Source organism: Natator depressus, chromosome 24, assembly GCF_965152275.1.
Source record: "Natator depressus isolate rNatDep1 chromosome 24, rNatDep2.hap1, whole genome shotgun sequence".
Lineage (NCBI taxonomy): Eukaryota > Metazoa > Chordata > Testudines > Cheloniidae > Natator > Natator depressus.
This window is the reverse complement of record NC_134257.1, coordinates 3,446,960-3,471,989: the sequence shown is the minus strand read 5'-3', so window position 1 is coordinate 3,471,989 and position 25,030 is coordinate 3,446,960. Positions and strand designations below refer to the sequence as shown.

Genomic DNA, 25,030 nt, shown 5'->3' with positions numbered 1-25,030 from the left:
TGCTAAATAAATAGCTTAAGCCCTGAAGCATGAGATTTAATAGCCCTGCCAGAATTTTCTTCTATTGGCATTATCAGCCCTATTTTACAGGTGGGGAAACTGAGGCACAGAGAGGGGAACTGACTGGCCCAAGGTTACCCAGCATCAAAGCTGGGAACAAAGTTCCAATCTACTGCTCTAACCACTAGGTAACACTGCCTGTCTGGACCATGCCGCCCTTCCCATATTGGCACTGGTATGGTACAGGTTCAGAACCACCAGTGTAGAGAAATCTCTATTTCTCAATTTAGTAACAAAGTCACAGGCAAAAGAAGGAAAAGAAAAATGTCAAATGTGTTTATTTTATATAAAAAAAAATTTGTACAGTTTTAGTTCCTATATTTATGAAAAAAACCCAAAGTTCCTAACATGGCCATAATGCTTAGATTCACTGCAAACTGGAAAACCAAACTTTTTATATATTAAAAAACAATTTTACATTTTACAATTTTCTACACGCATGCACAAGGTATCAGCTCTGTAAAAAACAAAAACCCCAAAACCTTTTTCTCCCTAAACTCAGAGTGGAAAAACAAAACTCCTAAAGCCTCTACATTTACAATCGCACTCCATGGAAGAGTCAGTATTTTTGCCTTTTTTTTTTTTTTAAACTAAAAAAAAAAAAAAAATGAAAAAAAAAAAAACAACAACAACTCTCGCCCTGTAAATGTGCACACGGAAACATGACAAGATGCTCACAGCAATGGTGACCGATCCATAAAACCATGTCGGCGAACGATCCCCCTGGAGGATCAGAAAGGAGACACACAGATGGACAGATTAACAGATCCTCTGGAGGAGAAGAAATGGTGATGGTAAGGGAATCGCCCTGCTGCTGGAAGGTAGCAGTAATGGAAGCAGATGTGTGCATGAAGCATCTTCAATGATTCAGATGTTTTAGCTGGATCCTCTTGTCCTTGGAATATTGATGCTTAGGGTTTACAGCTCAGGGCTTTGTTTTCTAGGGGAAGGTGGAGGATGTTAAGAAATCTGAGAGATTGGAGTGATGGGTTGTGATTCTCGGTTGTCCTGCGCTTTGTCTCGTCGCTGACACCTGCTATGCAGTGGTGTAAAGCTAGGTGCAGGACAATGAGGAATCAGGCCCGAGATTCTGGTCATGATTAAACAAATGTAAATCCAGAGTCACTTCACTGACCTCCGTGCCGTGACACTGATATCGGAATCTGGATGTGAAGTTGGAGGCCGGTTTCTGATCTCAGTGGAACTGGTGTCAATCCAGAGTCTCTCCAGTGACCCTCCTCACGTGACTCCACATGAGTGTCACTGGGATCGGAATCTGGCCTAAGGGTTGAAGGAAATGAAGTCGAGAGGACAAGAGCCAAGACACTAACTGAGCCAAACAAAGGGAGTGGGATCTCATGTTGGGAGATGACCCAGCAGGGATGGGTGGGGAAGCCGGCAGCTTGGTGTGGTAATGGAAATGCCAAGGTACAGAGATCCAAAGCAGCATGGAACGGAGATGGAAACAAAGGGTTAAAAGCCCTGGAAGACTAGAGACAGTCAGACTGGTCTCAGCTGCACTTGTGCAAACCCAGAGTGACTCCACTGATGTTGCTCCAGATTTACACCAGTGTAACCAAGAACAAAATCGGACCCGGGTGATAAGCACAGAGGATGCTGGGAATAGGGAAGAAAGAGAAGGGGTGAAATTCCCCTGCTGTGTAGAGGGGCTTGCACAGAGCAATTGCACCAGTGATGTCCCACCAAAGCTGTTTTAAAGGGCTTAGTGGTGCACGGACCTCAGCATAGGGGGAACTTTGCACGCATGGTGAATCTGGTGCTAACTGGTTAGTACTTGGATGGGAGACCTCCTGGGAATACTGGGGGCTGTAGGCTTGGGGAGGGAGAGCTCAGTGGTTTGAGCATTGGCCTGCTAAACCCAGGGTTGTGAGCTCAATCCTTGAGGGGGCCATTTGGGGCAAAAATTGGGGATTGGTCCTGCTTTGAGCAGGGGGTTGGACTAGATGACCTCCTGAGGTCCCTTCCAACCCTGATATTCTATGATTCTATGAAGTCAAATAACAGTGAGAGAACAGGACAAAGAGGAGAGCAGAGTATCTTTGTACAGACTCGGAGACAGCTGGGCTCAACTTACCCCCAAGCCCAAATTTTGACGCTGAAAAAGGCCATAAAATCCACTAGGGACTTTGCTATTGATCTTATGTGGAAGGTGCCCAGATACTATGGTGATGGGTGGCAAAATAACACCCTATGACTGACAGGCGGACTGATGGACAGATGTTACGGCAACTTGCACCAGCTGGGGGGCTAGCCTGGAGGATCTGAGCTCAGAAAGAAAGGCAGTTGACATCCCAGAGGCTGTTAGAAAGATAGGGAGTTACCACGATTGTAAACCTCTGAGCAACAGCATGGAAGCCGGGCGGGGGAGGGGAGACCCCTAATATTAAAAATAAAAGGAAAAAAAAATTAACCACAGATCTGACTTCAAGAGCAAAATAGCGTCAATTTCCCCTCCTGCCCCAACAAATCACAGCCCTTTAATAATCTTAGTGCTTTAAAAAAAGAAAAAAGTTGAAATCACAGTGACAAAACCTGGCGAGCCCTACAAAACCCCCAACCCCTACAGCGACCCGACGTTTCTGAGTACCCTCACACAGCCCCAGAGTTCTCCTCAAACCCAACACACACAGCCATCCTTTTGCAAACGACAACGGCACAGACGGTAGAAAGGACCCAGTATAAAACCCGTGAGGTATTTGTAACCAAAAAGACTTCGTGTTGGTTTGACCTAAAAAACAAACAAACAAAAAAAGGGAGACGAAAACCCGCCAAGCGAGGGGCCCATCGTAATGTTGCCACTTGCAGTTGGGGAGGGCAGGCGGCGGGTCTAGCCCAGGCCCCTCCCCAGCACTGAAGCTGGCATAGGCAGAATTCATACAGGCCCATGGGAGAGACGGCCGGCCAGTTCTAGTATCCACTGGGTGGGGAGTTCCAGACGCATGCACCAGCTGAGTGGGAGAACTCGGTACCAAGGGAGAGGCCATGGCACAGTAACGAATTGCAGGTTTCTGATTCCAGGCTCCCGAGGACACAGGAGGGAAGAAGAAATGAATCTTTGGGGACACGGGAGAGACACCCCCACACTCTCCCTGGACCTGATCCTCCACAGCCTTGCACCCGGCCTTGCTCGGATCCTGACACTTGTGCATGTGAGCGGTCCCCTTGTGCCCACTTCTCCGTCACCCTGTGCCTGGTGCATTCTGGGCCTGCTCCTGCTCCACTGAAGTCACTGGGAGCATGACCATGGATGCCGACGGGCACAGGGTCAGACCCCCACTGCACCAGTGCGACAGGTGTGAACGCATGACCATTCTGGTTTGCCCTCGCTTTGCACTAGTGACCCGCGTTCATGACTGCACCGGGAGCCGCAGAGGAGCAGGCCCAACAGGACATAAAGCTCAGCGTGTACCTAGGAGTCGGCAGGGTCTGGGCCCTGGTCACTGAGGCATGTGCAAAGTCAGGTGTAAGATGCCAGCGGATCAGAACGGCTGCATCTCACACGCTCGCTCTGAGCTGGCGTGAAGGGGCAGGAAGGTCAGGAATTGGGCCTCTGGAGACTCCAGCAGGAGCCGGATTGGGCCCTTGATGCACGCCCAGTGATGCTGCTCCAGAAACAAAATTAAAGGGGGAGACCAGGACAAAGTTTGCCAGGAGGAAGCAAAAATTATTTTTAAGTCATGTGACTTGGCTTTAGCCCTCTTCCGTGGACAAGAGCCCTGTTCGTGCAGGGGGCCAGCTGGCGTGTTGAAACTAACTCAATCTACAAAGGGGGCGTAAGACAAATGGACCTGGAGGCCTTCGTCTCTAGATTCAACCAGCTCCGATTGTAACAAAGCCAAAAACTGGATTTCATTAGCTGCGGCCAGCCCCGGGAACCAGCTGCAATCTCTGCATGCTTGTCCCCTTCCCGCACCAGCTCTGGAGACAAAAGAACCCGATTCTCCAGCTCCCTGGGTCATCAGTACAAAGGGAGGGCAAAAGACTGCCAGATCAGGAGGGGGAGCCTTTTACACCCGGCTGTGCACCGGTGTGAGGGGCCGTGCGAGGCTCGGGGCGCCGAGAACCAAGGCCGAAGATGCTGTCGCCAGGCTCTGTGGATGGCGCAGGAGGAAGAAGAGAACCCAGCTCAGTCTGCAGCAGTCAGGCTCGCCACTGCAGCGATCATGGGAGCAATTACTTGTTTGCTGGCAGTTACGGGAGCACAGTTGGAGGGGCTGTTTTCGCACCAAACGTGCGTGTGACGATAGGCCCTGAACCAGCAAGGCCGTTAAAGCACACACCTGACTTCCAGCACAAGAGCAGTTCCACTTACATCAACAAGCCAGAATCTCAGCGGGTGTAAGTCAGCAGAGCTCCATTACAGGTAATGGCCCTATGCTGGGTTACACCCGCTGCGGGTGGGGATCAGAGGAAGGATGGGCTAGTGGTTAGTCTCCTGGGCCTGCGAGATCTGGGTTTGAGCCCCTTCTCCGCCACAGATTCCTTGGGCAAGTCACTTAGCTTTGCCAACCTGTGCTGCAGAACTGGGACAACAGCACTGCCCGACTGCACAGGGGAGCTGTGAGCCCCCCAGACGCTGTGGTGATGGGGGCCACGTAAGTACCTTAAAGAGGTAAAGTTAGGCATGTACCTTGCTGTCATGACCCTTAACAAAAGCAAGAGTCACAGTGGCTTTACTCGCCCGAGGCTGGGGATGATTCCTAGGGCATGGGAGAGATTCGGTGCGGTTTTTTTCCTGTAAATCCCAACTGCTAAACCCAAGCTCAGCCTCCAGACAGAGAACAGCCTGAGGCCTCGGCACAAGGAGGATGAGTCACTCTGCTTAAATCCTGCAATGCAGCACATTCACCAGCCTTATCATCGGGGGGGCCTGATTCTCCTGGACACAAAGGCCCCTTTATGCCACTCCGACAGCGTAACCCTACTTGACATCCACTTTAAGGCCCCTTTACACTGCCGGAGCGGTGTAAAGATGCCCTTGGTGTAAAGGAGGAATTGGACCCAGTTAGTCAAGGAAGTGGAACTGGGCCGGTTTGAGTCACTATTTACAAAAAACACAGGATTCCATTACAAAGCACAGAGATCAGCACACACGAAAAAAAATCCCTATTTAAAAAACTTTTTAAAACTAGTCTTCTCGTTGTTAAAAAATTGATCTGGAAAACCCCAGAGAAGAGCCAAAGAGGAGGTTCCTATACCAGAGTCGGCATCGTTAGTTCGTCTTTTCCTGCCCGCAGGTGGAGCAGGGAGGTTTCGATAGCAGCCACAATACTGGAGGGATGCAAATGCTCCAGAAGCCTCGCGTGAGGGGATTTAAAAAACAAACGCCAAACATCCGGGGGAGTTGTAAAAAAGGCCAGGATCGGGATAGTAATAAAAAAAGGGAAACTGAGAAGGTTCCTCGGACCCAGCTGCATTTGGAGACGCTGGTGAAGGAAGGAACAAAAGTAGCCCTTGAGTTTTGGCACCAAATGAGGGATCTTCCTCCTGCTAAAACGCCAGCCTTCGCGCGACGCGCCTTCCGACCTCCTGGGAGGTTGCTACAAGAATCTGGGTTTTGGAGACAGCAGAGACGGGCAGGGGGAAGGGCTCTGCCCCCAACCCCCAAATGGGGGGCAAGCAGAGATGGAGGAAGGCAGAGAGAGGAGACGGAGCCCTAGGACATGCACGCTGGTTCCGGGAGGTTCCTACAGGGCTCTCCCTGCATGGTGGTCTCTCTGAGCTCCGGTCAAAAAAGGGAGAGTCCTGGAGGGAGCTTGCTCCTCCTCAGGCATGAGCTCATAGCCCAACCCGCCCCCTTTGCAGTTCACACCGAGGTCTCCGACTGCAGCCTCATGACGAACTTATGTGACTTGGGGTCCACAAACTCCTCTGAGAGCTTGAAGAAGGGGATCTTCTTCGTGCTCACCACCAGGCTGAAGTCTTGGCGCTTGAGGACAAAGACTACCCCGTCCTTCAGGCCATTGGTCACCGGCTCCTCGCTGACCAGCGTCCACTGCTTGGCCAGCCAGCGGTCTTTGTGGTACTGGATGGTGGGCCCAGCGCTCAGGTACCTCTCGAGGAAGGCCTGGGGGACAGGAGAAGAGACAGGAGGGGCGTTCTCAATGGATAGTGGTCTTTGGTTGGCTACCTGGTGGGTCAGGCCGGAAGGAAACCTTGCAGCATTGCCATGGAAACCCACCATCTGCTTGCCCGACCTTTAATCACAACGGCAGAGGTGCCGGGGCCAGAACCTGAGCTGGTGACCATCAGTGGAGCTCCGTGGAACATGGCCCAAGGGATTCTCACAGTCCCCGAGGCACCAGGCCTCGACCTCTAACCCTGTCCTCCAGCTGTATCCCGGGCTCTGACCGTAGCTAGGGCTCCTTCCAACCGCATTATCCAGCTCTCCTGCCTCTGCAGGGCAGGCTCTCCCAAGGTGCACTGCACCACGCAAAAAACACCCACGATTCTCTCTGCCCCCAGAGGCCGAGGTAGTATGGGATAGCTGGCCAGATCTTCCCAGCATGCACAGGTACAAACCCGGTAAGGAGGGACTGGCCTACATGGCCGACGCACGGCGATGCTGGGGAACAAAGCTACTGCGGGGTTGTGTTGAACTGCAATAGATGCATCTCAGCTTGGGGACTTAATATGTGTCTACCAATGCTGAGGACGCTGGAGCGACAGGCTCTGAAATACAGCCCTACGGTGTAGACGGGACCAGGGCTTTCGGCTGCTGGACTTCTCACCCATAGCTCAGCTACCTCAGTGATGGACGGACCCTCAACCCCAGAGCCAGCCAAGATGGGGAGGAGGAGGAGAAAAGGGGCACGGGGCAATGGCTCAGAATCCATGTTTAACATGGATTCTGGTTTCATGGTCCGACCATGAGCCTACAGAAGTAATTCTCACGGGGAAAAAGTCTCCAGGGGTGGATTGCAGGTCTAGGGAACACGGAGGGAACAGGGGTGAGTTCGGGTTGGCCCAGGGGAACTGGGGCTTCCCCCATCGACACCCGAGCTCCCCAGCCTACCCCTCCTCCCACCCCCGCCCGCCTACCTACCTTGGGAGTCATGTCGTGGGTGATGCAGAACTCCAGGTGCTGCAGGATGCTCTCCATGGTGTGGTAGGGCTGCTGCTTGGTGGTGCGCAGGTACTTCTGCATGGCCCGGGCCATGGAGGCGAAGATGGCCTGGGCAGCTTCTCGCGGGTCCATGATCTCCCGCGGGTTCTTCTGGTCCTCCTCCTGCAGCCGCTTGATGTGGGTGAAGGCCTCCTCCACGGCCACCACCAGCCTGGCGGGAGAAAGGCGGCAGTGGTGACCCAGCTGGCTCCACTTGAAACCCCTGCAGAGGCTCCGGAGCCTGCCCCTGCCCCAGGCTGGCCCAAGGCACCCTGCGCCCCAGAGAGCGGCGACCTTGCTCATAGACCCGGAGTCCTGGGTTCAATCCCCAGTCACGACCCAACCTGTGAGGACTCTAGGGGGATTTGACCTGCTGTGGGTCAAAGAAGCTCAGGGGGAGCGTCCCCGGCCAGGCGGGATGTGCAGCCCGTGCTAACGTAGTTGGTCTGTCCGTCTCCCACGCCGAGAGCCGTGCTGCGGGAAGAACCACAGGGCTTGCCCGTGTCCAGCAGCCTCAGGACAGAAGCCCCTTTACAGTCACCCCAGCCCAGCCCTGCCTCCCCTCCACCACTAGGGGGCGCTGCACCCCCCCCCCCCCCCCCCGGTCGACTCCCGTACCTGGCGCGGCGTTTCCGCACCCTGCGCTCGTGCTCGGCCTCCTCGTAGTAGTACTCGTTGTGGCTGTTGTCACGCCGCCGGGCGGCCGCGGCGATAACGGCCCGGGACTGGCCCGTCGAGTTGTTCGTTGTGTTTTCTGGAAGGGGAAGGAGGCGGGGGGGGGGGGGGGGGGGTTAGACGCAGGGGGGAAGAGCTTACCGGAGCAGTCGCTGTTCGCTCCCGCCAGGCCCTGTGCTCAGTAGCGCCTCCCCCCCCGGGCACCTCTGCAGCGGGAACTAGCCAGTAACGCAGGCAGGGGAGAGGGCATGCCATGCAGCACCACGCTGAGCTTTCCAGAGCCGCCGGCAAGCAGCGCCTGCTCTGGCCCATCCCCCAGGCTGCCTCCGGAAGCCGGGAGCGCCCCAACTTTATAGCACCCCAGCGACTCGTGCTCAGCCCCGCCTGGCTTGCACCCTGTGCAACGAGCTCACCGGCCACAGCGAGCCGCTGTGGACTCGCGCTGCAGCCGGAGGCAGGAAAGACACCTGCTGGGTTTTAAGTCTCGGCAGCTTCGTTCATCAATGCTGCAGCCTGGTCTGGCACCAGAACACTGGATCCAAACCCCTGGTCTGGAGCTAGATCTGAATGGCACGGGGGCGGAGAGGGGGAGGGGGAAAGACACATGCCCGTTCCCCAGGTTTTTAGGTGGAGCCTACCTTCAAACACATCAAATATTAACAGGCTACCGAAAATCCCACCCTCAGGCCTCCTGCCCCAAAACCTTGTCTACAGTCAGTAAACGGTATCGGTTTAATGACCCGGCTCTAGTTAACCGGGTGTGAGTCCCCTATTTTAGACACATTTAAACCAGTTCAGGTGACGTCGGTAAGTTACCAATAACCTCTGCCCCCGGGGGGAGCGAAAGGTCGGGTATAAAACTTCCGTGTTGGTGTGAAGAAACGCATTCAAATCCGAAGCAATTCCCAGAGAGACAGAGAATAATCCCGCGCTCAGGCAGAGGAGAAAGGAGGGGAGGAAAGTTGGTAATAAAAGGGAGCTTTATCAAATAAAATCAGTTCCTGTTAACCAGAGCCGAGGCTGGGAGCAAGGGGAGAAGTAAGCTGGTTGATTTCACTCCCCCTTGTAACATCACTAAGATCAACGGAGCTACCGCAAGGTGTGGCTCCGGGGCTGGACAGAGTGTGGGGAAACAAACAGTAAGAAGAGACAGCGAGGAGGGTGGACGGGAGAGAGACCCAAGCTCACCCTCGCCGAGCGAGTACACCTTGAACCCGGACATTTTCTTGGACAGGACGGATTTTGGCAGGTTGAGGAGGGCGGGGTTGTAGACGGGGAAATCATGGTAATAATTCTCCAGGATCCACACTGCCACGCGCTGGATACTGCGGGGAGAGACACAGCCAGGGTGCGGGGAGGGACACAAGATAACAGGTTAGACTCGCGCTGCCGGGGGGGGCGTGGGGTAGGGAGGGGACGCACGTACACAGAAGGGGGAGAACAAAAGGGAGACGATGATGTGTTGGATCTGTGAGCCACACACCGCAGGAAGAGGACGCATCGACACGCCACACCATGGGGCTGGAGCTCTCTGTCCACTGGCAGCAGCATATACCAGCCACCACAGTACAGACTGACCGTCAGCCGGCCCCTGTACGGTGACTACAACTAGACCTCAACTTTGATTGTTTTATCATTTCGAGGGATAATTTTCCATGGTTGGTTTTAAGCGTTTGTAAAAACTTTGATTGATTTCCATTTTCACAATCGCAGGACGCAGTGGGGGTGGACAGGTCAGAAAATAATTATTTAACAGCAGATATTGGAAGTTCAAAAAGCCAAAGCTTTGTAACCGAGATGTCAACATCCCATGCCAGAAGAGGCAAAGTAAATCTCCTTAAATCCAACTCTACAAGGTTCTCATGCAGCATTTTTCTTATTTGGCCTGGCTGCCAATTTCAGTGACCCTGGATGAAATGTTTTCCCTGGTGTGTTTGCATGTGGATAGTGAAATTGACGCTTACCGATATTTACCGATAAAAATCTAATCCTATCAAGCCTCACTACAACCCAGGGGCAGGGGATTCGGCACAGGCCCCAGAAAGGTCCCTGCAGCTGGAGCTAAAGGAGACATGGTCTGGACGGGGCTGTTACCATACAGACAAGGTAGGTGAGGAATATCTTTTATTGGACCAAATTCCACTGTTGCCGGCAGGTGCAGACCCACGCAGCGGGGGATGGTAGCACAGGAATGTTCATGGGCGCGCACACGCACTTCCCCCAAGCAGATGTGGGTACAAAATGCATGGACATGCCTACACACACACACACACACAGCCGCCACCCCCCCTTCCGAGATTGCAGCAGGCAGCAGTGTGTGCAAACACACACAGAGGTCTAGTTCCCTCTAGCATAGAGCAACACTTTACACACACACACACACACACCTCTTCCCCCCAAGCATGGGGCACACAGACACCACCCAGCAGAGGCTGGTGTGTTTTAAACACATTCACCTACGATTTTCCTGTTCCTGGGGTAAATGGTGCCGAGCACGCGCACACACACACACACTCCCCTTCCCCCCCAGCAGGGGGCAGTAACACACATACATACACACACTTCCATTCCCCCCCCAGGGGGTGGGGTCAATGACACACAAACACATACACTCACTCCTCTTCTCCCCCACCAGGGGGCAGTCACACACACACACACACCCCCTTTCTCCCCCACCAGGGGGCAGTCACACACACACACACCCCCTTTCTCCCCCACCAGGGGGCAGTCACACACACACACTCACTCACTCTCCCCCAGCCCCGCTGGCACAGGCAGCGACGTCCCCCTCACCCTCCCAGCCGCCCCGCCCCTCACCTGAGGTGGCCCACGTTGTAGAAGCGGCTGGCCCCGTCGGTGGAGCGCACCACCTTGAGCGTGAACTGGGGCTGGAGCTGGCGCAGCTCCAGCAGAACCACGGCCAGGTAGTGGACGAAGAGCAGCGCGTCCACCAGGGAGACGGCGTACTGCACCACGCCCTGGTAGTTGCGGTCACGCGAGTCCAGGATGCGCACGCCGTAGAAGAGCCAATAGGAGACGACGAGGAGGAAGACGAGCACCATGAGCAGGGCCCGGAAGACGAAGACGCGGGGGAAGAAGGCCTTGGGGCGGCGGAAGAAGAGGGCCCAGCTGCCCAGCAGGAGGATGAGGAGTTTGAAGGCCACGGAGATGAAGAGCCCCTCGCAGGGCGTGCCGCAGGGCTCCAGCTCCTCCCGCCACAGCAGCTGGGGCAGCAGCAGGAAGGCCAGCGGGGTGAGGAAGGAAAGCAGCGCCAGGGCCCCGCCCAGCGAGACGCCCACGTGGCGGGAGCAGTCCAGGCGGGCGCTGTCCTCCATGTCCTTGGTGATGCGCGTGAGGTCATCGTGTGAGATGCTGTGCTCCGAGGTGCCAGTCACCACCGTGGTGGTCTCGCCCCAGTTGTCATCCTAGAGAGAGGTGGGGAGGAAAGGGTTACACAGGGGGGCTGGCCTGTGGGAACAGACTCCGCCACCCCCCTTCAGACCCCTGGATCAGACTCTTCCCCCCACCCCTGCCCTGTGGGATCAGAACTACCCCCAGCCCACCCAACCCCCTGCCCTGCAGGATTAGACCATCCAAGCCCCGAAGGATCAGATGCCCACGGCCTGCCTGGCCACGTGCTCCCCTCCCAGCCGTGCCAGATCAACAGATCTAAGAATCAATCCGGTTCCTTGGTTTCCAGCCACAGATCTCAAAGCCCTTTGCGAAGGAGGACAAGATCGTTGTTCCCATTTTACAGAGGGGAACACTGAGGCACAGGGCGGGGCAGGCCTAGAACCCAGGCATCCTGTCTCCCTGTGCCGTTCCCAGTCCGGGGGACAGGCTGCCTTCCCCCGCAAGTGACGCCTGACCAGCAGCAGATAAACTCTGAAATGGGAACGTCAAAAGATTTCCACACAAATCCCCTTCGTAACAAGAGGAAAGGCAACTACGTCCATGTGCCAGTCCGCCACGCACCCCTCCTCCGCCAGGCGAGGCTGCAGCACCCGGTTAAGCACAAGAGGAGAGGGCCTGGAATTCAGCACCCGCACCCAGCCCTCTGATTCCAAGGGCTTAATTTTCAAGTCCCATCCAAAATGCCCTCACTGACAACCAACAAATGCGGCCAGCAGAACTGCGTGTACACTAGAGGCTTCTGCCAGCACGGCTCTGTGGGACAGGGATTGCCGACAGAGCAGTGCCGGCAGAAGGCTGTAGTTTAGATGCAAACTTTTCACCAGCTATCCTGAGATAGTTCTGTCGGTGTCACCCCCTCCTGGGGACATAGTAAGGCCACGTCTACCCTTAAAACTAGGCTCAGAAGGGTAAATGTCAATTTCACCGGACACACAAACCGAGGAAAAATATTTCCATTGAGGATCATCAAAATTTACAGATGGACAAAGTGAGAAAAATGGGGCTTGTGAACATCGTAGAGTTTGACTGAAGGATATTTACTGTTTGTATTTTGACAGGTGAGGTTGACAATTGGAGTTTTAATGGGGATAAAGCTTGAACTTTTGGAATCTCAGCGTCTACGGTCATTAAATAATTGTCTGATCGCCGCTCCGTAACTTCCCACAACTGAGAAAATGTAAATCCATAAAAATAAAAATAAAAAATGCTTAAAAACAAACATTGATATTAGCCACCAAAATAACAAAAAATATCAATTAACTTCTCCCAATCCTCCTTAAAGCACATACCAGCACAGACATGTCACTTCAGGGTGTGATTTTTTTTTTAACTGTCAAAACTAAGACAGAATAAGCAGCACTGGACACGCAGTTACATGAGCATAAAAGGCCTTTTCCTGGTCTGGCTTATTTCATTTGGGTATAAGCTATATTGGCAAACCCTTGCTGGTGCAGACGAGCCCCGAGTCGGGTATGAGGGTAGCTCTTTCCATGTTAGCTCAGACCCTGTCCCAAACGACACAACATGCACCGAAAAAACCACCCCCTGCTATGAAGAGTAAGGAGAGTCCACACAGGGAATACTGTGTTCTGGGCTCTGCTTCGCCAGACAGCTGTTGACAAATTTAAATCAGGCAAAAGCACAATGACAAACTAAGGGGGTTGGCGGGACTGACTCAGATTAAAAGAGCTCAGTTTGTCTATCTTGGCTTAGGGAGGATTAGAACAGGGGACCTAAATCTACAGCAGTCGGGGGACTTCCTCTCCTCTGACCTGCCGCATAGCACAGGCCGGAGAACTGCAGCCCCTGGTTGGTCAGGGCGGTAACTTCCAGTGGCTCAGGTGGGAGACCCGGTCTCCTTGTGATGTGTTTGTACAGCCCCTGGCGTGACGGGGACCCCCTAGGTGCAACGAGAATACCAACAGCTGTAACTGCCCTCGGGTTACTCCGTTCAACCGCCGGGGGAGCAGATTCTTCTCTCATCCCAGTCCAGGAGCTCCCTGGAATTTTCACCCCTACACAATAAACCTCAGGCCCTTCCACAGGCTGGCTCAGGGGATGGCGAATAGGAGCTGCAGGCTTTCACCGCCAGGACCCCGGTTCAAATCCAGCCAGGGGCCGGCCCTTGCGGCTGCTTTGGCCAGGCTTGGCCCTGTTCCTAGAGGGGACAACGGCCCGAGGAGACGGTGTTCAGAGCCGGCTGGAGAGAGGCGGGGACTGGCAAGGGGACTGCACGGTGGAAACTGTTTGGCCGTCGCCTGTCTATGCATGGTCCGCGGTTAGAGAAGCTGGGTTTCCCGAGCTTCCCTCCCAGCAGCTGGGCCCCGGCAGGCCACACTGTGGCCGTCCAAGCTGTTTGAGCCCCTGAGGCGCAACCGGAGCAGAGCTGCTGGGAAACGCGAGTCCCTGTGCACCAGAGGCTGCTGCATGGGGCGGGGACCCCGCCAAGGGTCCTGGGAAACACACCGGTCCCCTCACGCGGCCACACGCCCGCCAGAGCCCCCCACCAGGAAGCTGCAGAGGGGACACGCTCCCCGCGCCCCTTCGACGTCCAGCCCGAGAGCCTCGGTGCACAGAGCCGGCGGGGACCCACTGCAGGAGCCTCCACGCACTCTCCATCCCCCCGAGACCCACCCTGGGACTATTGCAGTTTGGCACTTCCCAGGAAACGCTGAGCAAAGACCGGGAGCCGGTCCCAGCGGTGCTTTTCCACCCCCCTGTCCGGCCACTTCCACTGTCAGCTGCCACGGGCACTGCTGAGAGCCCCCACCCTGCAGAGGGCAGGGGACCCAAGCCAACGCTCTCGAAACTGGGGGCCAAGCTGCCGTGTCTTGCCTCACCCCTAATTCAGGGGCTCTGAGAAACGGCCTGGTTCTCAGTCACACTCTGGCCCCTCTACCTGGCTGAAGGCGTCTTAAAGTGGGTGAAAACAGCCCCCTAAGATCCCCCCTCCCCGTGCACAAGGGGGCTCCCTGGCTGGTGTGAAGCTGGGATAAGGGCCCTGGCTCGCAGCCCCTTGCACAGGGGGTGGACTGGGACCGTGGCTGGATCACGCTGCACTCTGGGTAATTCTCTGCTGCCCCAGGGCCCAAAGTGTGAATCCAGAGCAGCCCTGAGGCTGCTCTAACTCATCCCAGGGGCCCTGAGGATAGCCCCAGAATATGGGGAGTGTAAAGATGTGTGTGTGTGTGTCGGGGGAGGAGGAGGGGTTTGAAGCCATCCTGCTTCCATTCACCACCACCCTGTGTACGGGGCTGGAGGAACTGAGAATCAGGGCCAGAGTGTTTTGGGGGGTGAGGTGAGCCCAGTCGCCCAGGCCACTGTCTGGGCCAGGGGAGCCTCGCTGAGCCACCCTGGGAGGAGTCCTCCTTCCCTCCCCTCTCATTTTCCCACAGCGTGAAGGAGGCAACAAGGCTTCAAAGCCCCCGCCTCGGTTTCTTTGGCAACGGGGAGACAATGGGCATGTAGTCCCCAAGGCTCCTCCCTCCCCCCCCCATCACCTCCCACCCCAGAGACGAGGGAGGAGCAAAACACAGACCCCGCCTCCATCCCTTGATGCCCTGTACACCCCCTTTCTCACCCCCCCAGAGCAACGTGCTAGCCCCACCCCCTCAGCCTGGCGCTCCCCACTCACCCTCTCATCTCCTCTGGTCGACTCATTATCCAGCAGGGGCTCCCCTGGGGCCTGGATGGTCACCGACTTGTCTCCCCGGCTCCCGTCCCGGCTTTTGGAGCGGTGCCGGTCCCGCCGGTCTCTGGAAGGGAGCGAGAGAGACGCCGGGGGTCAGAGGGGGAAGTGCAGGGGCTGATGGGGGCACGCAGCTGGGAGTGGGCCGAGAGGGGGAATGGGGTACATCCCTCCCAAGGATGCACGCTGTGTAGGGGGGGGAGGGATCCTCCCAGACCCCACACAAGGGAGTCTCCCTTTCCTCCATGCACCACCCTGAAGATAGACAGCAGGGGGGGGAAATCTCTCCACGAGGACAGACGTAGGGGGAGCCAGGTCCCGATCTTTCCAAGGCTGCACAAGGCCTTCCTGACACCCCCCCGAAAACACACACACATACACATCTCCCCAAGGGCAGATATAGTCTGGGGGCTTCACCCCTCTCCCATAGGGTCGGGGGAAGGGGGGGCAGCTTTCTCCTCCCCATGGGCAGATGTGTGCGCACGGGGAGGTTGCACACAGGGAGTAGGGCATTCTTCCCTGCCCCCCTCCAGGACGGATGCAGGGTTGGGGGGAGCCCCCGCCATGGGTTCTCCTGAAGTTGCACATGGGGTGAGGCACCTCCCCCGCCCCCGCCCAACCCAGGTTCGTTCCACCCGCCCCCTCCCCAAACCTGAGGGCAGATCTCGGTTAGCCCCCTTGAGCCAGCTTAGCTCCCCTCCCCCCCAAGCCAGGTCAGCCCCTCATCCCTCCCCCCACTGCACAGGCCCAGGCGCAGGGCTCCCCCCCACCCCCTCACCTGTGCTTGCGGGAGCTGCGCGAGTGCCCCGACTTGTAGGAGTACCCCGAGTACTGCGACTCGTTGTCCATGTTGTCAGAGCGCCGGGCCTTGTAGCGCTCCACGTTGACAGACTTGGGTCTCCCGACGGGGACAGCAGCCAAGGCGGCCGCTGCCTCCTTCAGCGCGGGCTTCTTCAGGCCCAGGGGCACCTTCAGGAAGTCGACTGTCACCTTGAGGGACTCTATTTTGATCAGCTGGCTGGGCTCCTCTCAGAAGAAAACGACGCCCTGCTGGGGAAGGGTGGGAGAGAATTAAGACTCCCGGAGGGGATCCCCACCGGGTCTCAGACTAACTCCACCCTCCCTAAAAATCACAGCGCGCCGAGCCAGAGGGAGCCCCAAGGTCTGTCCGAGTCCAGCAGCCTTGACAGAGAATCCCCTGAGCCATCCGGTACCGGTGAGAGAGACCAGCAAGATGGAGGGATAATGGGGAGACGGCCACTACGAACAGTAGAAGCTGCAGAGACGGCGGCTCTTGCATCGGCTGTGAGATTGCAGGGAGAGGCAGGAAATACTGCTGGGTCGCCAACAAGGTCTTCCAACACAGCTTCCAAATTCCCCGAGCCACGCCATCGGCGGCTTGGCAGAAGCCGATTTCTAGATTCTGACATCTCGATATTTGCAAGGGTTTTTTTCTTATTTTCACCCATTTAAATGTTTGTGTCAAAAGATACAAGTTAAGCAGCCTTCACTCAAGCTCTCAGGAGTTCTCAAACAGCAAGGGTCTGACTCTGCCACTCTGTGAACTCCCACGATTCTCAGTGGAAATATTTCCTCCTTAGTTTGCACGCGTGCAGCGAAATAGACGTTTCCCGATAAAAATCGAATCCTTTCAAGCTGACACTTAACATTTCCTGCAACAAACAGTGACTCCTGGCTGCTTGTTTTCCTCCGACCCCTTTTCTTAGTTAGGAGAAAGCAGTTTTTTTTTTTTATGGGAAACGAAACAGCTCAATCCCACCAATCCTTAGCCCAGCCCCAGGGAACAAAGTGAAAGGCCCCTGTTAAAAACCTTTTCCCCACGCCACCCCACGTCCACCTCCACCCATCTTCCCCCAGACATTAGCATCAGTACAAAAGCACTCCCTTGTCAAGAGGCATTTTTAAGTCACTGGCTTGGGACCTAGGAGAGTTGGGTTCTATTCCCAGCTCTCGCACTGGGTCCCAGTGTGACCCTTGTAAAATCACTGTCTCTCCGGGCCCATCTGTCTTCCCCATTTCAACTAAACCCTTTGTGAGCAGGGTCTAGCTCTCACGATGTGTCAGTGCGGCGGCTGGCCCAATGCGGGCTCTGGGTGCTCCGTAATACATGTAATCATTCATAACGCATTCTTAGCGGCTAAAATAATCTGTAATCGTTAAGAAAAATAAGGCAGGGTCTGATTCTCCCTTCCACTAAGTCCCCTTTACACCATTTTGGCAGGGCAAAGGAGCCTTGAAGGGAGTGAAAATGAGAATCAGGCTCCGATCATACTAGCTCCCAGCAATAACTGACACGAACATGTTACACTTGTTTGGGCTATTTCTCTCAGGGCATTTTCTCTTTTAGCATCAGCTAGAACCCTGCACTCTCTGCCCTTTTTTAAACAACACTGAAAGAGGAGCTTTTTCATGCACTGTTTCATGTAATTTATGTTTTAATTAATATCCTGATTGTTATTTTAATTGCCAGGAGAGCACCCAGGGCCGGGACCAACTTACAAATAATTTACTCAGCAAGGGCAGTGCGCTTCAGACCCATTTCAAAGCGGCAAGACGCTGTGAGAACAAATTTCCCAGCACAGACACGGAATCTCAGATCCAGAAGATCAGTGCTGGAGTTTTGGCTTCTGCAAAGAACGCCGGGAAAAGCTCCTGGGCCCGATCCCGCAAAAGGCCCAGAGCGTGGAATTCACATTTAAGTCACTGTGAGTGGCGCAGGGGAAATGCAGTTTGCGCCCTGATTTGTGGGCTGTTCAACCCTAGTACCAGAGTAGCAGCCATGTTAGTCTGTATCCGCAAAAAGAAAAGGAGGACTTGTGGCACCTTAGAGACTAACCAATTTATTTGAGCAATGAAGTGAGCTGTAGCTCACGAAAGCTTATGCTCAAATAAATTGGTTAGTCTCTAAGGTGCCACAAGTCCTCCTGTTCTTTCTGCGAACCCTAGTACCATTATTCTTCATGTTGTGGTAGTGCTCCGTGGCTGCGGCTACTAGGCAAGACCTTACGGTGCTAGGTACAGCACAGAAATGGACCAGAAACATGATCCCTCCCCCAAAAGCTTACTGCCAGGGAACTGCAGCGCAGAAAGGCGAAGTGACTGGCTCAGAGCTACACAGGGAGTTTGTGGCAGAGCAGGGAACTACATGCAGGTCTTCCAAGTCCCTGATTAGGACCCTAACCCCTGGCCCACCCTTGCAGTGGGAAGAAGCCTTAAAAGGGGTAGAAATTCATTAAATTCACTTTCAAGTCCTTTTGAGAACCACCCTCTGAGAATCAGGACTTGTGGGTTCTGTTCCTGCCTCGGGAAGAGAAGTGTGGTCTAGTGGTCGATACACAGAGGCATGGGAATCAGGAGACCTAGGCTCTGCCACTGACTCTGTGTGTGAAGCTGGGCAGGCCACGTCACCACCGTGGCCTCAGTTTCCCCATGTGTAAAATAGGAGGAGATGGGGAGAAATAACACAGATCAGCTTTCATTATCAGAGTCTGCAAAATGCCTTGAGATTCAGCGCTATCCCAGGCTGGAGAAAACAGGGATGGAATAGGTTAGACACCAAATTCAGATTTTTTGGTAAAAGTGTGGGGGAGGTAGGATGGCTGTAACAAAACCATATTAATATAAAATACACTCTAATAAAGGCTCTCTGTGCTATAGGCCTGGTACCACAGTGATAGGCTACTCGTCTCTAAGGGGGAAAAGATCAGGAGTTCAAATCTGGTGGTGCAAGTGAAAATGTCTGAAAAGCACATCCAGGAATCAAGGCAGCAGAATGGCTGTTACGAATGAAAGTGACCGAACTAGCATGCCGCCCTTCCAAGCTGAGTGCAGCATCAAGAGTGTAGGAGAATAGCAATTAGAGGCTAGAATGTGATATCAATTGATTTCACTGGAGTGAGAATAGTAAATGAGCTAGCTGCTAGATCATTCACTGGTCTCACGCTAGTGAAATCCATTCATAGCAGCTGGGAATCTGGCCCTAGATTTAAAAAGAATTCTTTATGAAGTAACAATCTGAGGATTTAGCGGTACCTAAACAAAGGAATTTAAGCACCATTTTTAGATGCAGGATGGCCCATTCAGTGGATAACATAAGGAACAGGTCATAATAAATGGTATCAGGGCAGAGACTGGAACCAGTTGTAGGTTGCCAGCCAAACTCAAGTAGGGCTCAGCCCCTCTGAAAAAAATCACACCCCAGCTGCTTCAGAAACAAACGCACCCCAAATCAGCTACCACTTTTGAAAGCTTTGCCCATGGTTGACACAAGGGGTTAGGGAGGGAGAAGCCACCAGGACAAACCAGTGACTGGCAGGCTGGGGAATGAACCACCAGCTGCAGGGAAGGAAAACGGGCAGAAATCAAACCTCCGTTTGATAGCACGCGTCCTGCAGCACCCATACCTACTGCTGCCAGGTCATCGAAAACATAAGCAACCCGATTATTCCAATTAAAGTTATACATATCCATACGTGCCAATGTAATTGTTATTTAACCCCCCCACCCCCCTCAGCATTCCCATCCAGGTGCTCCTCATCAGGTCAATTAAGAGGGTGGGGTCTTGCTCCTGTCTCTTTCCAAGTTACAGACAGCTAGGGGACCTTCTTGTGGTAAGCCCCGAATGTGGTTTGTTTCACAGCGTTCTGCCCGTCACCTTTACAGCCTCGTGCAGCCCTTAGCTCCCATGGCCAGAGGGAAGGTATCTTCCCTCTCTCGCTCCTTTGCGCTTCCTTGCTGGGTATCCTCTACCCTCTGCCTCAGGGGCTAATTAGTCTCTTTGCTCTCCCCTGATCGCCCCAATCCATCAAGTAGGCACAGCTCTTCTCAATGAGGTCACTTTAGAGCAACTCATTGGTATTGCCGTGGCGCTAAATTCCAGCTCTGTCACGAGGCCCCAACGAGCCAGGGACTTTGCAGAGACATAGTGCGAAACGATCCTTGCCCTGAAGATCTCATCCCCTGAACAGCCAAGACAAAGGGCGCACAGGAGGGAAACCGAGCTAGTGATCTCTCCAGAGCCGGGACCAGAACGCCAGGTCTCCTGGCGCACTAGCCAATCGGTTACGTTGCCTCCAAACCTACTAGAAAAGAAAAACAGGCTTTGATTTGCTAACTGAGCTTATCGGGCCTGGAACCCTTCCTGAAGAGAGCCACCAAACCCCACAGAGTCAATTTCACACTCGTTTCTCCCTCTACAACTACACTTTGGAGAAAAGGGTCTTGCAACATGCCCCGGATAATACTAGCCCAGTAGGAACTGCGTGTGCATCTAGGAGCCCCCTCTCAGGAATAACGGTGAATGCTGCAAAAGAGAATTGGACCCATTAAGGGTGGGAAATTGCTTGGGACTCGTAGCTGCTATCCCTTCGCATACGGAATAGGCCAAAGATGTACCTTCACAGGGAGGCTTCTGGGTCCTTTAAGAGGCAGATTGGCCTAGTGGATAGAGCACTAGACTAGGACTCCGGAGATCTCATTTCTATTCCTGGCTCTGCCACTGGCCTACTGGGTGAGCTTGGGCACAGCCCTTCCCCGTCCTGTGCCTCAGTTTTCCCAGCTGTAAAATCAGAGCAAATGACACCTCCTTTGTTAGAGCACGTCAAGAGCTACTGATGAAAAGTGCTCTATGAAAACTAGGGATTATCATTAAAGAACCATCTCCATCCCCTATTGCTGGGACTAGGACCTGACACCAGGGGGGGCTAGTCACAACCCTTCCATCCATGTTCGTCTGCTAAAAGGGTGGGGAGCACAGGCAAAGCCAGTGTGGGGGAGTCATGCAGTCCCAGTGAAGGAGGTGACGAAATCCTGGCCAGGATCCATAGGCCAGGGGAAGTGGGAAGCTGCTGAGACCCCACCCCAAGCTGCACGTGCTTGGATGACTCTCAGCTACTTTTTAATTACAAAGCAGCACCAGTTACCATGCCAGGCCTCCAGGTATGGATCACCTGATCCAGCCAGCTGCTTGCACCAAATACCTGCCCACACGCTCCTCTTTCTGGGATGGGTGTTGCAGACCATGCTCCCCCCGCGGCTAGGATGGGAGGGCAGATCAGCACTGTGACTCCCACCAGAAGCTGAGGAGACCTCCCCCACCCACCCCAACTAGGTAATCTGACCTTTCACCGACGGTTTGATGAGCACAGAGGGGTGTGAAAAAAGTTACCATGGTGCCATCAGAGCACGAGCTCCTGCTGCCTGAGGATCTCAAAGCTCTTCCTGAGTTAGTTAGAAGGGTGGCTTGACATGCCATAAGCGTGTTGGCAAAGAAACCGATCCATCCCACCCCACCTGCGGTATCTGTCAGAGGCAGGGAAGACCCTGTCCCCACTCCAGAAGGATGCTTGGGGTTTGACCCAAATTATTAAAAAGTAAATAACATCTGGTGTAGTGCGGGGTGTTATCCCCGGTACTTCCTCCTTTGTGGGTGCGATTGCCCCCTTGAGTTTCAGTCCCTGAGGTCTCCTCCAAACCTCAAATCTAAACTCTGCGTGTACATCAGATCACAGCTACTCCCGCTGAGTTGCACTGATTTAATGAGTGTGCATGGGAAAGCCACACTGGTCCCAGCTAAAGAGTGACTCCAAGCTAATCTAGATAAACCAGGACATCCTTCCTGGAGAAGGAGGGTGGTCCCCCATGTCCCAGGCTAACTCCCTATGTGACTGTGGGCAAGATGTTTAGGGCCAGAATTTTAAAGGTATTTAGGTGCCTAAAGATGCAGATAGGAATTTCTAAAAGCAAAAGTCAACAGGAGTGAGATGCCACAGCCAGGACCCTCAGAGCCAGGACTCCGGGGTTCCATTCCTGGCTGTCAGAGTGACCTATTATCTACCACTGACCCTCTTCTGAACTCTAGGCCAGCGGCTCTCAGGCTCTCAACTTTTCCAGACGACTGTCCCCCTTTCAGGAGTCTGATTTGTCTTGCGTACCCGCAAGTTGCCCCTCACTTAAAAACGACTTGCTTACAAAATCAGATACAAAAATACAGCAGGGTCACAGCTCATTGTTACTGACTCTCTCATTTTTACCATGTAATTATCACACAAATCGACTGGAATATAAATCTTGTACTTAGATTTCAGTGCATAGTACACAGAGCAGCATAAGCAAGTCATTTTCTGTATGAAATTTTAGTTTGTACTGATGTTGCTAGTGCTTTTCATGTCACCTGTTTTAAAACTCAGCAAATATCTAGATCAGTTGATGAACCCTCTCGAAGACCTCTGTGTACCACTGCTCTAGACCAGACTCTGCTCTCGGAGCCAGGAATGCAACCCAGGAGTCTGTCCCACTCTCTCCTCCCCAGAAGCTGAGCCCCAAACTCAGGAGTCCTGGTGCATGCTGATTTGGATCTGCATGCAAAGACATGACAGAATGCTATCAGCCTGAAGAAGGAACAAGACCAGGTGTTAGCAGAAGTTCTCTGGTACTCCGGGATTTCTAGTTTACGTAAGATCCTGGCCCAGGCCTGAGTTTAACATCAAAGGGGGGCGATGGTGGGGAAATCAGCCAGTCCAGAGGCCTCAATGAACATGGGAGCAGGAGGGGTGGGAACGTGCGGGACACACACACACAGCCTGGCTTGTCCGTGTTCGTATCCTTGAGGTTTAATGGGGCATAGAGGGTGGTTTGGGGGAGGGGAGGCAGAAACAGCGAGGGGATCTCCACCTGGAAGATTTTGGGGGGTACAGATGGGAGAGGACAGTCCCACTGCGAGAGGGTGTTTGAATCAGGACCTGGAGCCATTCAAGGTGATAAAGAATTGCCCGGCCCGAAGTTGTTGCAAAATCCAGTCAAATAATTCCTCGCAAATCTTCCCCAGAGACGAGCTCTCGGGCCCCCAGAGAGCCCCCCCAGTGGCTGACAGACTTGCTCGCCTGTCAAGGGGCTGCCCATGTGAGCAAGCGGATTGAAACCCCACACACCTGATTCAAGCAGGGAGATTGAAACCCCACACGCGAAGGGCAGTTGCTTGATTCAAGCGGGGAGAGGGTGTCTCGGCAGATTTCAGACCCTAAATCCAACCCCAGACCCCTCCCCTATTCAGGGAAAGCAGTAATCAGACCCCCCCAGTCCTGCCCCCTACTATTCAGACCCCAACTTCATCCCTCGCAAAAATCCTCCTTAAATTCTGGGGTAGGCGATACCCTACCATGGCTCCCCCAGCGCCCGTGAACCCCGTTTTCTTGCCGAGGCCGCGTAGGGCCCGTTGTGGGTGAGAGAGAAACCAGGCTCAGGGCTGGGGGCAGAAGGACACAGAGAGACGAGTTACCACGGAAATGCCATTTCAGTCAAATAAAACCCAAAATGTCTTTTGGCCTCTCCCAAGGCCCCTCTGCTTTGGGGAGGGGAGATGGGGGGGGGGGGGGGAGTCTTTTGTCCCAGATGCTGGATTCTCTCACATTTATCACTATGGAAACAAAAGCCCCCCACCCCGGTTGTCTAGGAGATGGCATGGAGGCCAGGGAGCTTGCATCCCAGTGTCCCAAGCGGTGGGGGAAAGGGGAGGGGGGAGGAAACACAAGCAGAAAGAGGGAGGGCCTGACCCCCTCCCCCCATGTCCCCCTTTTGGGGCTTTGTCTGAAAGGAGGAATCGGATTTCTGCAGGGAACAATAGGGGTGCACAGCCGAGGCCGGCGGAGAAGCAGCCCTCCCTGCGCAGGGGACGCCTGCGTCACCGGCCTATTGACTAGTGCCAGTAGATTTACGCCGGGGCCGTGTTCCCTGCGGTCTGTTCCCAACGCCAGCAGGGCCTGCAGGGAGACAGCGTCCCGCGCCCCCCGTCAACAGCACCGGGCCTGCGCATGCCCCCTTGCACGCAGCCCCCCTCGGCCCCCTGAGCCGCACGCATGTGCAACTGCACACGTGAATGCATCCTCTCACAAGTGCAACCCCCCCCGCCCACACAGGCGCACAGACCTACACCCAGACTCACCCGTGCATCCCCCCTGCCCCGGGACCCACATTCACACGTCCACCCCCTTGCACTAACCTTGTCATAGCTCCATCTGCACGCCCCACCCTTAGGGCACACCTGTACACGGATTCACACGCATGCACACGCCCCCCCCCCTTTGCAACTCCACCCCCCGCCTTTGCACGCCTCCCCAGGCACGTCTGCACATGGACACACCCTCCAACATGCATGCACCCCAGGCACCCCGACCCCTAGATTTTCATCCCCACACACCAGTGCAAACTGAGCCCCATCCCCCTCGCCACGGCTCCCAGCTCAGATGTCACCACAGAAATTGGTGACACTCACCTGGCTGGGAGTTAAAGACAAATCCTGGGTAGTGACCAATTGCAGCTTCCTTTAAAGAAGGAGCCAGGGGAGACACGCCAGAGCCAAGGAAGGGGGAGCCCACCCACTTTCTGAACCCAGGAGTCCTGCCCCTGCACGCGTGGAGGGAACTCACCGACTCAGTGGCGCAGCGGGAGGGAGTTGGGCGCAGCGACAGAGAAGGGTCCTGTCCCCCCCGGTCTGATCAGTCGCCGAGACGCCGGTGCATCCCGATCCCGCAAAAGAAACCGGTGGCCAGATCCCAATTCCGCTTGGTCCGGCCAGCTGCGGGACTCCACATCTGGAGCAGCTTAGGCACTGGGCTTCTGCTCCGGGGTCCCGCCGGGAAGCTGCAGGAAACCCAGAGAGACAGGAAATCAGCAGACGAAGGCCCTGCTGCAGCCGATAGGACACCAGGGTACCCAAGCCTGGCCCAGGAACCCTGGAGACCAAGCACTGATCCAAAGAACTTCCCATCGTACAAACACTGCTCTAGCCCTGCCCAGCTCCAGCGTCCACCAGGGGCTGGGCTGAGACGCAGCAAACTCAGTGCACGTAAGCCACCAAACCACGAAGTGATGGGTAGATATTTAGGGAACAGGCAGTCACGTGTAGAGGACAAAGGCTCCACCGATGCCCCAGTACCAATGCCCTGAGCCCCCCACAACTCCCTCCATCCTAATGAGCCTGCCAGGCTGGTTAAGCCAAGAATCCGTAAACTGTCCCCAAGCTGTTTAAGAAACACCAGCTTCCTTCCAAG

At 54.6% G+C, this 25,030-nt stretch overlaps 1 protein-coding gene across 5 annotated transcripts in view; it reads right to left on the bottom strand.

Moving 5' to 3' along the window:
* Positions 1–384: 384 nt before the first annotated feature.
* The window catches only part of VANGL2 (VANGL planar cell polarity protein 2), a 42,721-nt gene continuing 18,075 nt past the window's right edge, over positions 385–25,030 (bottom strand). For 4 of the 5 annotated variants that reach the window (XM_074938394.1, XM_074938395.1, XM_074938392.1 and 1 more), the window contains 8 exons: positions 24,407–24,620; positions 15,742–16,013; positions 14,910–15,030; positions 10,679–11,286; positions 9,050–9,186; positions 7,805–7,940; positions 7,127–7,358; positions 385–6,148 (listed from right to left, as the gene is read on the bottom strand). In XM_074938394.1, the coding sequence (XP_074794495.1) occupies positions 5,888–6,148; positions 7,127–7,358; positions 7,805–7,940; positions 9,050–9,186; positions 10,679–11,286; positions 14,910–15,030; positions 15,742–15,812 (1,566 nt within the window). In that variant the 5' untranslated portion in view covers positions 15,813–16,013; positions 24,407–24,620 and the 3' untranslated portion in view covers positions 385–5,887. The remainder of the gene's footprint in view (positions 6,149–7,126; positions 7,359–7,804; positions 7,941–9,049; positions 9,187–10,678; positions 11,287–14,909; positions 15,031–15,741; positions 16,014–24,406; positions 24,621–25,030) is intronic. The other variant, XM_074938393.1, reaches the window with a different exon arrangement.